Raw genomic sequence first — 12841 nt, 5'->3', positions numbered from 1 at the left:
CCCCCACTCACCGCAACCAGAGAAAAGCCTGCGTGCAGCAACGAAGACCCAACGCAGCCAAAAATAAAATAAATTTTAAAAAAAGCATCTTTTTTTTAAACAAAAGAGCTGGTGAACAACCTAAGGGTCTATTGATGGATGAATGGATAAAGAAAATGGGTAAAGAAAAAATATATATATATCACATTTTCACATATATATTACACAATGGAATATTATTCAGTCATAAAAAAGAAAGAAATCCTGCTGTTTGTAACAACATGGATGGACCTTGAGGGCATTATGCTAAGTGAAATTAGTCAGAGAAAGACAAATATTGTATGATCTCACTTATATGTGGAATCTGAAAAAAAAAAAAAAAAAAAAAACAACTCATAGAAACAAAGAACAGATGGGCGATTACCAGAGGCGGGTGGTGGGCGAAATGGGTGAAGGTGGTCAAAAGAAACAAATTTCCAGTTAATGAGATAAATACGTTGTGAGGTTGTAATGCACAGCATGGTGACTCTAGTTAACAACACTGTATTGTATATTTGAAAGTTGCTAAGATAATAAATCTTAAAAGTTCTCATCACAAGGAAAAAAACTAACTGTGAGGTGATGGATGTTACTAAACTTATTGTGGTGATCATTTCATAATATATACATATATCAAATCATTATATTGTATAGCTTAAACTTATACAACGTTCTATATCAATTATATCTTTAAAAAACTGGAAAAATAAATAAATAAAATAGATCTGAGTGTTAAAATAAGGTAGAGCTGGCAATCTGGATTATCCTGGTCCAAACCAAAGGCAGATTTGCCCCTAGAAAATGTGCTGTGACTTACAGCAAATAAAATATCCAAACAAAAAGCATTAAGGCTCAGTGTGGAAGGAAAACCCCTGAACACGTATATAGAGACAAAAAAAGCAATTGGAGAAAACTCTATTTCTTTTTCTGAAACACAAAAAAATCTGCCACTGAACAGTCTGAATCCCAGTTTGGAACAGTTTGCTATATACACCTAGTTTATAAAACTGTAGGTATACCATGGGTCAGTGCATAACTTGTAAAAGCCAAATTGTGAAAGCCTGTACGCACGGGCGGAAGTTCTGACACAACATTCTAAGTGCTTCAGCTCATGCTAACTTTATTCATCCTCAAGGCAAGGTGACTCTTTGAGGGTGGATGCTATTATCCCTACTTCATAGCTGGGGAAACTGAGGTGGAGAGAGATTCAATGACTTGTTTAAGGTCACCTGGCCAGTGTGGAGCAGAGAGGGGATTTGAAGTGACTTGGGTGCCACGGACCATGTGCTAACCACTCTGACAAATGGCCTTCATCAAAGGGCCGCAGGGAACACGTGAAACTGTTGATATGGTCATGTAATGCGACCACAGAAGAATAAAGAGATGTTTTAACAGTTTCTACGTTGCCTAAAAGCAGCAAATATGATATCCTCTGCTGTTGGTGACGACAAAGTCAATAGAACAGGGAAGCTGAGAGCAAAAATGATTAAAGTAGGTCCCAGGAAATGGAAAATATATCAGGCATGACGTGAGTACCTCAGACCTTTGCATGGGTGACCCATAGTTTAAAATTATTTACAAGCTCCTCTACCAAAAGTGGAATATAGAACAAAAAAATTTCTTTTGAAAAGTGTATCAATAAAATACAAGAATTCAAAAGCTGTCAACTGAGCAAATGCTTCTATTCATTGCTTTCACTGCCTTTTTACTTAAAAATTTCAGTTTGTAAAATTTCTTCTGTGATGATCATATCATTTTCTTAGGTATTCCATTTTGTTTGTTTTCTAATGAGGCTTTTGGGGAACATGACACAATTTTGTCATAACTGGATTTGTAGAGCCCTTTGGTTTTTTCATACACACACACACACCCATGCCATCTAATGGTCAGCACACCTTTATCATCAAGCTCTCTCTATCACTTTGGTTCCAGACAAATGTCTTTTTGTTCCAGAATTTTTTTCACTATAACTATGTACCTTCCTCCTCAGGTCTTTACTTCATAATTTTTAGATGTCTTGATTCTTTCATTCCTTTGACCCTATAGACTGACATTGTCCTCAGCAGATCCTGAAGGACCTCTAAACCTCCTTTTTCTAAGACACCTCTTATGTCAGCCCTAACTATTTACCACAGAAATGACAACTAATTCACAAACCTTGATTGTTACAGTTAATCAGGAAGCACTGCCAATCTTCAAAGAGGTTATTATTAAGAGCCTGGGTTTGACTCAATTTCAAGTATGTTTGGCATCGTAGCCAGAGATAGGTGGAAGGCAGGAGTGTGGGTCCCCTGTGATGGGCACTTGGCACACTCCAGAACAAGTCTCTCATCCTTGTTTTTATCCCCTCCTTCTCCCACATAAGTAGTACTCAATTCGGAAGCACTATGTTTAAATTTAACATTATGTAAAATTTCAATTTGAGCATAATCTGTATTTGGGGTCAAGGAGCTAACTCTGGCTATTCAAACGTCATCGACTAAACATACCTTTGGGAGGAAGCAAGAATTACTCTTGGAAGCAAGGGGTGATATTCGGTATAGTTAACAGTTGGTATGACATGAGCACACCCAGTCAGAAGCCCTTGTAGTGCCAGGCAGGGCTTAAGGGCTCAAACCTTTGAGCTGCTGAATTGTGGGGAAGTTGGCGGGTCCTAGGAAAGTGGCCAGTTGAACCTGGGGAGCTCAGGGCATAGCTTTTGGCTACTAGTTCAGAAGTATTTCAGCAACCATTACAGCCCCATCAGTGGCTCCTGCTGAGTACCAGCCTGCAGTGAGGTTCGTTGTGCTCTAACTATAATAGCTGGGACCTGTACCCCCTGGAATAGTATGTGTTTAACATGAAGAAGAAAGGCTAACTTGCATGAAAAATCCTATTGCAGATGTTTCTTAGCTTACTAGATTATAGTCTCCAACGGTTTCTCAACCTCACCAAGGTTATCACGTACTGGTTAAAACAGTGTGATCTTCAAGATTGTCTACTGAACTTGAACTCACTGTACCCCACTTTCGACTATATTTGACTGGAGGTATCGATTGGGAGAGAAGTGGGACGTACCCCCCTCCTGGCAGCTGTTACCACCTGTGGACTCTTGATGATGTTCAGGTGGCTTTTCAGTGTGGTACAGGCTGCTCCCTTGGTGTAAATACCCCTTGTGGCGAGATGGCACATGACCCCTACCCCCCATCACCACAGGCACACTCAGAGCTCCAGCTCTTCCCTGGGACTGCACTCTGCTTCTCTTTCTATGTCAGATTTCAAGGCAGGCTCCCCAAGGCATTCCAGGAGCCTTTGGGCTAGCATTTTTGGCAGACTGCTGAAGACCATGGACCAATTTTTAGAACAAGGTTTTTATTATTTTTTTAAAAATCTTTTGGCCATGCCATGCGCCATGTGGGATCTTAGTTCCCCCGACCAGGGATGGAACCTGAGTCCCCTGCATTGGAAGCACGGAGTCTTAACCAGTGAACCGCCAGCGAAGGCCCAGAACAAGGTTTTTAAATGCATAAAATAAAATACATGGGATTACAATTTTATTGAAATACAGTTAACACAATATTTTTAAAAAATTGTGTTATAGCACTATTATATACATTTTAATTGACATTACATAACAAGATCTAGCTGAGGGTCTATCTGATAACTACTGTAATTTAAGATATTTGCAGCAACTGTGATGTGATGTAAAAAACCTATGGGTTCTACTGGAGACTAAGTCATGGATTCTTAGTGCCACCGTGGTGTGCTGCCTACCTTCATAATGGAAGGAAATGCTAAATGTCAGTTAAAGGATTAGTGAAAATAAAAATGTAATTTTTTTTTTTGCCATCCAAATTCACAGTAACCTGAATTCTCTCTCCCCGGGTTAACGACCCCTGCAGGATAAAGTTACCCCAGGGGTCAACACCTCACTGGAGGCCCCACCCCTTGTGCTGGAGGCTGGAGCCTTTAGGCCACCCACACCGAACTCAGAGCGGTCTCTTGGCAGGGAAGTACTCCTCCCAACTGGTTCTGGGAATTTGGGGGCAGGAAAGAAGGGCTCCTGAGCTCGTGGGTGCCACTTTAAATAACTCATCCTTCACTGTTGAGGACCTTCTCAGTCTGAGAACACCTGGAAACCAAGTGTGAAGTTGCCTACACCAGTGTGACTTCTCCCACAAACTCTCTTTTCCACCTGGACGCAGATCTGTGGATGCTCTGGGGCAAGGCTGAGCTTCAGTTTTCTCATCTGCAAAAAGAAAACACCCACCTCATAGGATTGTTAGGAGCATGAAATGAGATAATAGCTGCGCGTTGTCAATTGCACAGCCCTATTTGTGCTGTTATCCTTTTCGACGGTTAGGTCTTTGAGGGCCGAGGAGAATCTATAGAGCTCCATTCCCCAAGTACCTGGCCCGCGTTAATTGCTCCATAAACACTTGCGGAATGAATGAAGGCAGCCTGCATTTGCACGTGGGCCTCGGTCGCCGAGCGCCCAGGGCTCCGGGCCATCAGGGCCGGCGCATCACCAGCACTTGTCTTTACTAACAGGTAGTAAACGCCTTTCCGGCTCTGCGCCGAATGGCAGCCACAATTCAAGTGTTTCTCTCCAGGAGGACACCCGAGCTGGGGCTGCCCGGCCCGCAGCTCGCCTCCGGGTCTCCCCGCCGCAGCTTCCGGGCCAGGTGCGGGGCGGCAGGGAGGGGCAGCTCCGCGCCGCACCGCACCGCAGCCGGGCCGGCCGGGAAGGTGCCGGCGGCGGGCGTGCGAGGAGGGGCCAGGGGGTGGGGAGGGCCGGGGCGGGGCCGGCGTCCTCGTCACTTGATAAAACGCCTACGAGTCTCCAGAGAACAACGGGCTCATTCAGTGGTCGGGAGCTGCCCGCGAGGGGGAGCGGCCAGGCGGAGAGCGCGACTCGTCCCGGGGGTGGGGCCGGGCGAGGCGGCGAGAGGAGACCGAGGTGGCCGCGGCGGCAGCCTCGAACCCAGCCCGCAGCGCAGGGCGGCCGCGCAGCTTCCCGCTCCCCTCCCGGTGCGCCGGCCCATGGCGGCCGCGGGGCGACTGTGGCTGCTCTACCTGTCGGCGGGGCTCCTGCCGCGGCTCGGCGCCGCCTTCAACTTGGACACCCGCGAGGACAATGTGATCGAGAAAACCGGGGACTCCGGGAGCCTCTTCGGCTTCTCGCTGGCCATGCACTGGCAGCTGCAGCCCGAGGACAAGCGGCTGTGAGTTCCCCTATTCTGCCCACCCCATCGGGGTGCCGGCCCGCGAGCGAACCGGGGCGAGGGCGCGCCGCGTTCCCGCCGGCCGGCCCTGCCTCGCCCGGGACTCCGCCGGCCCCCGGGGGGAGCGGAGCCCGACGCCCCGCGCGCTCGCCTCCGGCCCCGCCCGGCGCCGCGCCTCCCCCCGATTCAGCCCCGGAAGGAGGAGAACCCGGGGGCCGACCCCTGCGGACCGCGGCCCCGGTGCCAGGCGGGGCTGTCCTCGGCCCCGGGAGAGTTTACTTTTTTTTTTTTTTAAACAAAGTGTTTTCCGGCTGTCCTTCCCTCTGGGCGTTTGCTGGGAACCCGGCAGGTGGCATGCTTTGCTGAGCTTCACGTGTGTGCCAGGCGGGGGTGACGTGGGGTGGAGGGCCGCTGTACGCTGCGGTGAGGTGACTGGGAGGGTCGTTCAGGGAGATCCAGGCCTTTCCCAAACTCACAGAGAGCACCGCGGCCCCCCGCAGACTCGCGCGCTCCGCACAAGTTGGAAAGCCACCTTTCATCACGTCCTGCGAGGCTTTCCCCGAAGGGCGGGTGCTCCAGTAGGAGAGACTTTTACATGCCTTTCCCCTTTTCAAAAAGATGGAACTAACCACGCACCTGTTCGCAGGCTAGATCAGCTGAGAAAACAAGACCCTCTTAGTGGTGTGGCCGACCCGTCGCCCAAGCCCCAAAGCGTCCGGCGCCACCCGAGACCCTCTGGGCCCCTGCACTGGGCAGGCCCTGCCGAGGGGTGAAAGCAAAATGTCCGATCCGGGCTGGTGCTTTGCAAACAAGGTTTGGAAGTGACAGCCCCGCACCATGGCAGAGCAGTGCTCTTCCCTGGAGAATGTGGAGACTGGCACTCTTAGCCTCTCTTTTTCTTTGGAGACAGTGTTTGGTTCCCACATGATCAAACTCTTTAGGCTGGAGAGGATATTTGGGAGCTTAGTCGCCGTAATCGCTGTGAGCTACATTCTTGATCTGTGCTACCGAAAAATAAACTCACAAAAGGTCCCCCCTCCCCACAGGCCTTTAGTTGAACTGAGGTCCTTCCAGGACCAACAGAGCGAAGAAAGCAAAGTGCAGCTACAGGAGAGAGGACTTTGTGTTTATGAGAGGGGAATGGGATTTTAGGGCTGGAGGAAACCTCTTGATTTCAGCAATTGAGAACTTTGGAATTGGTGAATGTTGCGGGTCCCTGAATCTTAAAGTCAGATTTTTCTGGTAACACCTGCTAGTGAAGCAAAGAAATTAGTTGGGGGTGGTCTGCAGGCCTGGCCAGCTGCGTATACTCTGCTTTCTCTCAGTAGAAATAATGGTTATGCTGTAAATTTGAAATGGAAGGTGGTTTCTGGTAACTCAGTGAATGGATGACATTTAGTGTCTCTGAATACTTGAGCTTGTAGATGTGCATCTACCCATATGGAGAATGAACTTGTTAGTGCAGAAATGATCGTGGGCCCGCAGGGGGGAATACATTCTCCTTAGCATTCTCTGCGCCAGACGCCTACTGAAGCTGGTGGTTTCCTTGAAATACTTGTTCAAGCAAAGATTGTGAAGGGGAAGTACTGGGGCAAGAAAGTGTCTTGGTGGAGATTTGCAAAACGTGACTTCAGCCAGGATCTCTGTTGTCACTAAGGTTAGCCGCATGCTTGCTAAAGCTTGTTCTCTCTGGTGGGCTTCTCTATTAGAGCTGCTGCAAGTAAGTAAGAAGCAGCCTGTGTTTGGGGTCTGATGCCTTCTAGAAATGCTCTTCTTAGGGACTGAAGGAGAGGAGCAGCTCACTTTAAGGGGGCTGTATCTTTCCTTCGAGCTCAGAGTGTGGCAGTAACCACACTCTAAGGGGCTGTGGTTTATGTCAAATGCTGCTTCCCCCACCCCCACACCCCTCCCCTCTCCCCACCCCCAATCGCTTCTTTTGGTAAAGTATTCCAGCAGCATTGGCCCCACCAGGAGAACCAGCACACACAGGCCATATCCACATCAGTTGTAACCTTTGACAGTAAAGGATGTGTGTAAATAACAGCCGGTGAGGCTGAGACCTCACAACTTCTGGGCCAGCTTCCTAAACTCTGTACTTGATGGAAAAGCTCAGCGGGCGTATTTCAGGGAACTGGTGAGAGAGACCTGAGCTCAGAATTCCTTCTCAGCTGTTACTTTGAGCCTTAGTGTCTTTATCTGTAAAACGGAGATATTACTGCTTAATAGGGTTGTTGTGAGGATTAAGAGATAACATGCAAAGTGCCTGATTCCTGCCTGGCATGGGTATTTGCTGACTAAATGCTGATGCATTTAGAAGCAGTAACTGAATTCCTACTGTGTGCCCTGCTACTCCACAGGTGTTAAACATCCTGTGGTTCTCACTCTGCCAAAGAGTAAAGTCAAGGGTTATTGTAGGTTGGGTAATTTAAACTTAGTCACATTTATGAAACCCATTTTCAAAGCAATTTAACTTTAATCCATCTTAGACTTATAACAAAAGTTAATTTCTTCAACAGGGGACTTTACTGAGGCAGGAGAAGTAAAATACCAAAGATGTGTGGGCATAGCAGATGAATGCAGAATTATGGGAACAAACCATAGATGTTTGCGGGTTAAACTTTCTACGATGCCATTTAAATATTTAATAACATCTTAAACTCTACTTAACATTTTATAACAGAATAATATTGTATCTGAGAGCCTTAAAACATGCTGGGTGTTCCTAAAACTCTGGGGACTGTAAAATTGAAATAGAGACTTGTAAACTTTCCTCGGCTGTGTATTAAAGAAGTTTCAGACTCCAAAAGGTTATGAGATGGTTGGCTGAGTTACTGAGGTCTGAGGACCTTGGAATCTTTCATTTCTCTTAGGTAGTTACAGTTGCCTAGGTAGAAAGTAGGGGGTGGCATCTGTGGGTATGTCCATCCCGTGAATCATCCCTCTTAGCTCTTCTGGGAAGAGACGGATCTGTGTATGACTGCAGGGCAGAATCTGGAAGGAAGAGATAAGTGATATCCTCAGGGAGCAATCCTGGGTCTAATCCAATTGCCATTTTCTTATTTTGGGGAACTTTCTGATCACTGCCATCTTCCTAAGGCTCTCCAGGCTCACTGTCGCTTCTGTTCTGACTCTAACATTTGCTCTTGGTTTTTCTCAGACTTGCGATGCTTCCGCTCTTAAAATCGTGTTTACTGAACTAGAGATCATCTAGTCCAACTAGCTCCCTTTATAGATGAAGAAACTGAAGCTGAAAGTTAGGAAATGTCTAAAGTCTCTTGAGCGCTTAAGCAGAATCTTAACAAAATCTGGATTTGAACTTGGTATTTCTGACTCACGCTCATTCCACCTCTAAAAGGAAAAGTCAGAAGCGTCCTTCAGACCTGGAGAAATTGGCCAGCATCTGAATTTTGGAAATGTGCTATGTGCGGTTGATTTATTAAATTGCTCCCCATGTGGGTCAGGCTGTCTATTTAAATATCTGTGCCTGGACTCTCTTCCTATTGACCCTTATTCCAGCTGGCCTTGGATCAGCTTCCGGGTCCTTCTTTGCCTGTCACTCCTTCCCCTTCTGAAAAAGCCCAGTGAGGGGTGACTGGAGCCAGCCCAGGATCAGAACTGTGTCCAGGATGTGTACTTAAGGACTTGCTTCCTTGCATTCATTCAGAGTGCCATGTGGCCCAGGGCCATCGTCCAGGGACTGTCTCAGTCACCTTGAGTCCTCAGAGTCGAGAAAGAGACAAAATGGGCAGGGAGACTTGGAGGAGATCTTAGGACTCTGCAAGGAAGCAGAAATGGACAAGTTGAATTTGAACACAGGCTGGTGTGAGCCCATCCAAGTAATGACTTAGGGTCAAAAAAGAAAAGTATTTTTGTGGTATGTGTAATATGTCGGGAAAGTCAGGTGAAATGCTCATGTAATAAAGTGTTACACTATTGTAAAGAAGCAAGTACTGTGTTCTTAGTTGTATTATTCTCTATTTTAGCGTAACAATAATATCAAGATTTAATTTAAGCTTTGTAACCAAATAGTACTGGAACTATGGTGCCTGGTTCCCCTAAGAACCTTGACCTAACATACTGCTATGGACGGAGTGGCAGGTGAATTATCTGGTACTTTCAAGATAGAAAGTGGAGACATAATAGAAAATACTATCCTTTGCTTAAGTGACAGGGTCAGTTTTACCTGGAACCCTGGTTGGTTCCGAGTCAGCCCACCTTGAAGAACATAGTCATGTTGTAAGAACCAGTTTAAATTTCTCCATGAAAGCCTTTTGAGCCCAACCCATACTACAGCACTTCTTCTTCCTTTGAATGTCCGTATCCTTTCGTATCACATTCTGATGGTTTTGTGTATATCGGTTATCTGCCATTTTCAGAGGATGATCTAATCTCCCCCAGCTGGATTATAGGTTATGTGAGGGCAGGGGTCTTAACGTTCATTTCTTTGCCTGATGGCACGTAGCATATGCCTTGCAAGTACAATGGAGTCATATCATACACTCAATTTAACTTGTGAAATCAATTTTTCCAGCCCAGGGTAGAGACGGAGAAATTCCTTTATTTAGCCCTCTGTCCTTCCCTGCTCACCGTAGGTAGGCATTGGTCTCTGCTCCCCCAGGGAAAGAGAAGCTATGGTGGTAACGCAAAGACTCCACAAGACCTCAATTCTTGGTTTTTGAGTTTTCAAGGGCCCAGGTCCCAGCTAAGGGATTTTTTTTTTTTATAGGTGATTTTTAATTACACTTGACTTTTGCCTTAAAGGCAGACTTTAGAACTTAACCCCAGAAATACAGGCTGACCTGCACTGCAGTGCGTACTCAGGATCTGCTGGTTGTTAAAACAGAGACTAGATAGAGAAGGATGGCCGTAGCGTAAGATCCTGGAAGCTACTTGACAAGGGTGTGGAGGGCAGATGGAAGTAAGAATGTGAGGGCACTTGTGAATTGATGGCTAAAGCTTTACTTATTCATGGTTAGTAAGGGAATCTTGGATACATGGAGCTCTTAAGTGCAATGGTGAGGAAGCTGCTGACCCCCTCCAGTGAGAGCTGTAGAATGGTGAACCAAGTGGATCACTCTCAGCTGAGAGCTAATGGCCTTTTGGGAGGGTGGTCAAGGTTGAGCCCTGCAGTAAAGGGCCCTGGGAGCTTTACTGCTCATCTTACCCTTGTGTTTTGGGGTAAAAGTTTAGAATCAAATAACTATATTTGCGAGGAACCTTAGGGGTTCTCAAATCTGGCTGGCCGTCAAGGTGATTTGGGGAATCTCTTTATAAAAAGTATAATTCTAGACTCAGTTCAGATCTATTGTACTAGTTTCCATCTGTTCATAAAGTTTTCTAAGATTGAGCTAGATGAGCTTTTATTTTTCACACAGAAGGCAGAAATAGTGTAGTGGATAAGAGCAGACTCTAGAGCTAGAGTCTAGATCCCAACTAGAGTCTAGAGCTAGATGGGATCAGATCCTGCTCTGCCATTTACTAGCTGTGACAGTGTGCAGGATACCTACAATTCTGCTCGGCATTCCAGCATGTAGGGGTTTTCCACACACACCGCCAAGCCATTCTCAGATACTAGTCAACTCAATTCTGACACTCTGTACCTGGAGATAGCATCAGATTCCACAGAGTAAGGGTTCAGTCCTGCAAGACTGCCTCTCCCCCACTTCAGATGCCCATGTCAAGTCCAGGTTGTCCCCTCTGCTGACGGACTGGCTATAAATTGGAGGTTCCCATGACCCCCTTCTTGGGTTTGATTAATTTGTTAGAGTGGCTCTCAGAACTCAGAGAAACATTTTATTTACTAGATTACCAGATTATTATAAAAAGATATAACTCAAGAACAGCCAGGTGGAAGAGATGCATAGGGCAAGGTATGGGGAAAGTAGAGTTTCCGTGCTCTCTCCTAGCACGCCCCTCTCCCCAAATCTCCACGTGGTCACCAACCCCGAAGTTCTCCAAACTCCATCCTTTTGGGTTTTTATGGAGGCTTCGATACATAAGGCACAGCTGATTAAATCATTAGCCATTGCTGATTGAACTCAACCTCCAGCCCTTCTTCCCTCCCCTGAGGTCAGGAAGGTGGCGCTGAAAGTTCCAGCCCTCTAATCAAGTGCCTGGTTCTCCTGGCAACCAGCCCCCCTCCCAGGTGCAGTCCCTTGGCCATCTCATTACCATAACAAAAGACATCTTTGTCGCTCTCCTCACTTAGGAAATTCCAAGGGTTTTAGGAGCTCTGTGGCAGGAACTGTGGAAGGAAAGCCAAATGTATTATTATAAATCACAATACATCATCTCTCTGGGTCTCTTTCCTCAGCTGTAAAGTGAGGATAATTGCACCTTAGACTAGTCCTGACTCAGAGTAATAAGCACTTTGTGTGTGTGTTAAATAAATGTGGAAACCAAGGCTGTGAGAGGTGAGGTGGCCATGACATGTTGGGCAAGTTGGTTCTCAGTCCACATCTTCCATGCTTCCTGGCCTGTGCAGTGTGTGCTTTCTCCTTTGGGGTTTGATTTTGATAATGTTCAAGTGTCCATCCTCCCTTCGCATCCATTCTACAGTTACATGTTTGGAAAGTACACCTCAGAAGAACCACGCCTTGTGGCCTTCTGGTAGCTGCCACGCGGTAGATAAACACCAGCAGGGTTTCAGTAAGCAAAGGAGATGAATGGGCAGACTGGTGCGGGGATGATGAGGTTCCGGACGGCAGGGACTTCGGGCATAGGTTACCCACGGAGGGTGGATTGTGCAGTTACAGGGTGGAGTGATTCATGCTGTCTGGTTTCCAGATCTTCTCAGACCCCTGTGACTTTCAAAGTCTCAGCTCCCACCTTATTCCTGGTAGTCTGGGTAATGTGCACTCCACCCAGGGCAGGGCTGATGACGATTTATTTTTCATAGTCCTTTGTTTGGCACTAATGTATGGTAGGAAGGAGCTTGTGCAAAGCTGGATCTGATTTGTTGATGATGAAGCTGCCTAAAGCTGAAAGATGCAGGGACAAAGTGTGAAAGTCACGTTCTAGCAGATGTTTGTTAAACTGGCATTTAGAATTGCATACAGAGATCTCTTGGAACTAAATTGAGGCTAATTGTTAATTAGTTGTGAACTGGGACAGGTCAATTGGCTCTTCACCAGTGTTGGTCCTTATTAGCCTAGTAACAGGGTAGAATGATCACCATCTAAACCACTGCTGTCTGGCTTTTCCGTTTCGATAAACAGGGCAAGACGATTCTAAATCAGTTCACCTGATGCGTGGTTGGTGTGTTTGCCGAATGACACCTTCATAGGCCACGGTGTAGCAGCCCACCTTCCCCGCACGGCCACAGTACTGGATTCCAGTGTTGGATACTGCTGTCACTTCCTCTAATCCCAAATTGGCAAAAAGACTTTAGAAAACTTCAAGTCTCAAAAACCAATTAAATGGTAAAGATGACTGTTCCGAATTGAATTAGGGGGAATGGGGAAAGTGCCACAAAAGGAAGTGCGGAAGGCAAAAACAAGTGACATGGAGCCCTGGTTGTCTGCTCGCATGTTTATTTGCCAACCAGCTGGGTATGTTTTACATGTCATACAATCCGAAGATTACTTTTTTTGAAAAGCCATTTCAGATATAAGAAAAAC

At 46.5% G+C, this 12841-nt stretch overlaps 1 protein-coding gene across 3 annotated transcripts in view; it reads left to right on the top strand.

Moving 5' to 3' along the window:
• ITGA6 (integrin subunit alpha 6) overlaps positions 1-12841 on the top strand; it is a 328970-nt gene that overhangs the window by 247556 nt on the left and 68573 nt on the right. For 2 of the 3 annotated variants that reach the window (XM_030851895.2, XM_030851899.2), the window contains exon 1: positions 4879-5222. The exons of the other annotated variant lie outside the window; for it this stretch is intronic. In XM_030851895.2, coding sequence (XP_030707755.1) covers positions 5041-5222 — 182 coding nt within the window. In that variant the 5' untranslated portion in view covers positions 4879-5040. Of the gene's footprint in view, positions 1-4878; positions 5223-12841 lie in introns of those variants that run through there. 3 annotated transcript variants of the gene reach the window in all.

Source organism: Globicephala melas, chromosome 7, assembly GCF_963455315.2.
Source record: "Globicephala melas chromosome 7, mGloMel1.2, whole genome shotgun sequence".
Classification (NCBI taxonomy): Eukaryota; Metazoa; Chordata; class Mammalia; order Artiodactyla; family Delphinidae; genus Globicephala; species Globicephala melas.
Note: the sequence above shows the minus strand (reverse complement) of the source record. Positions and strands in the feature narration are given on the sequence as shown.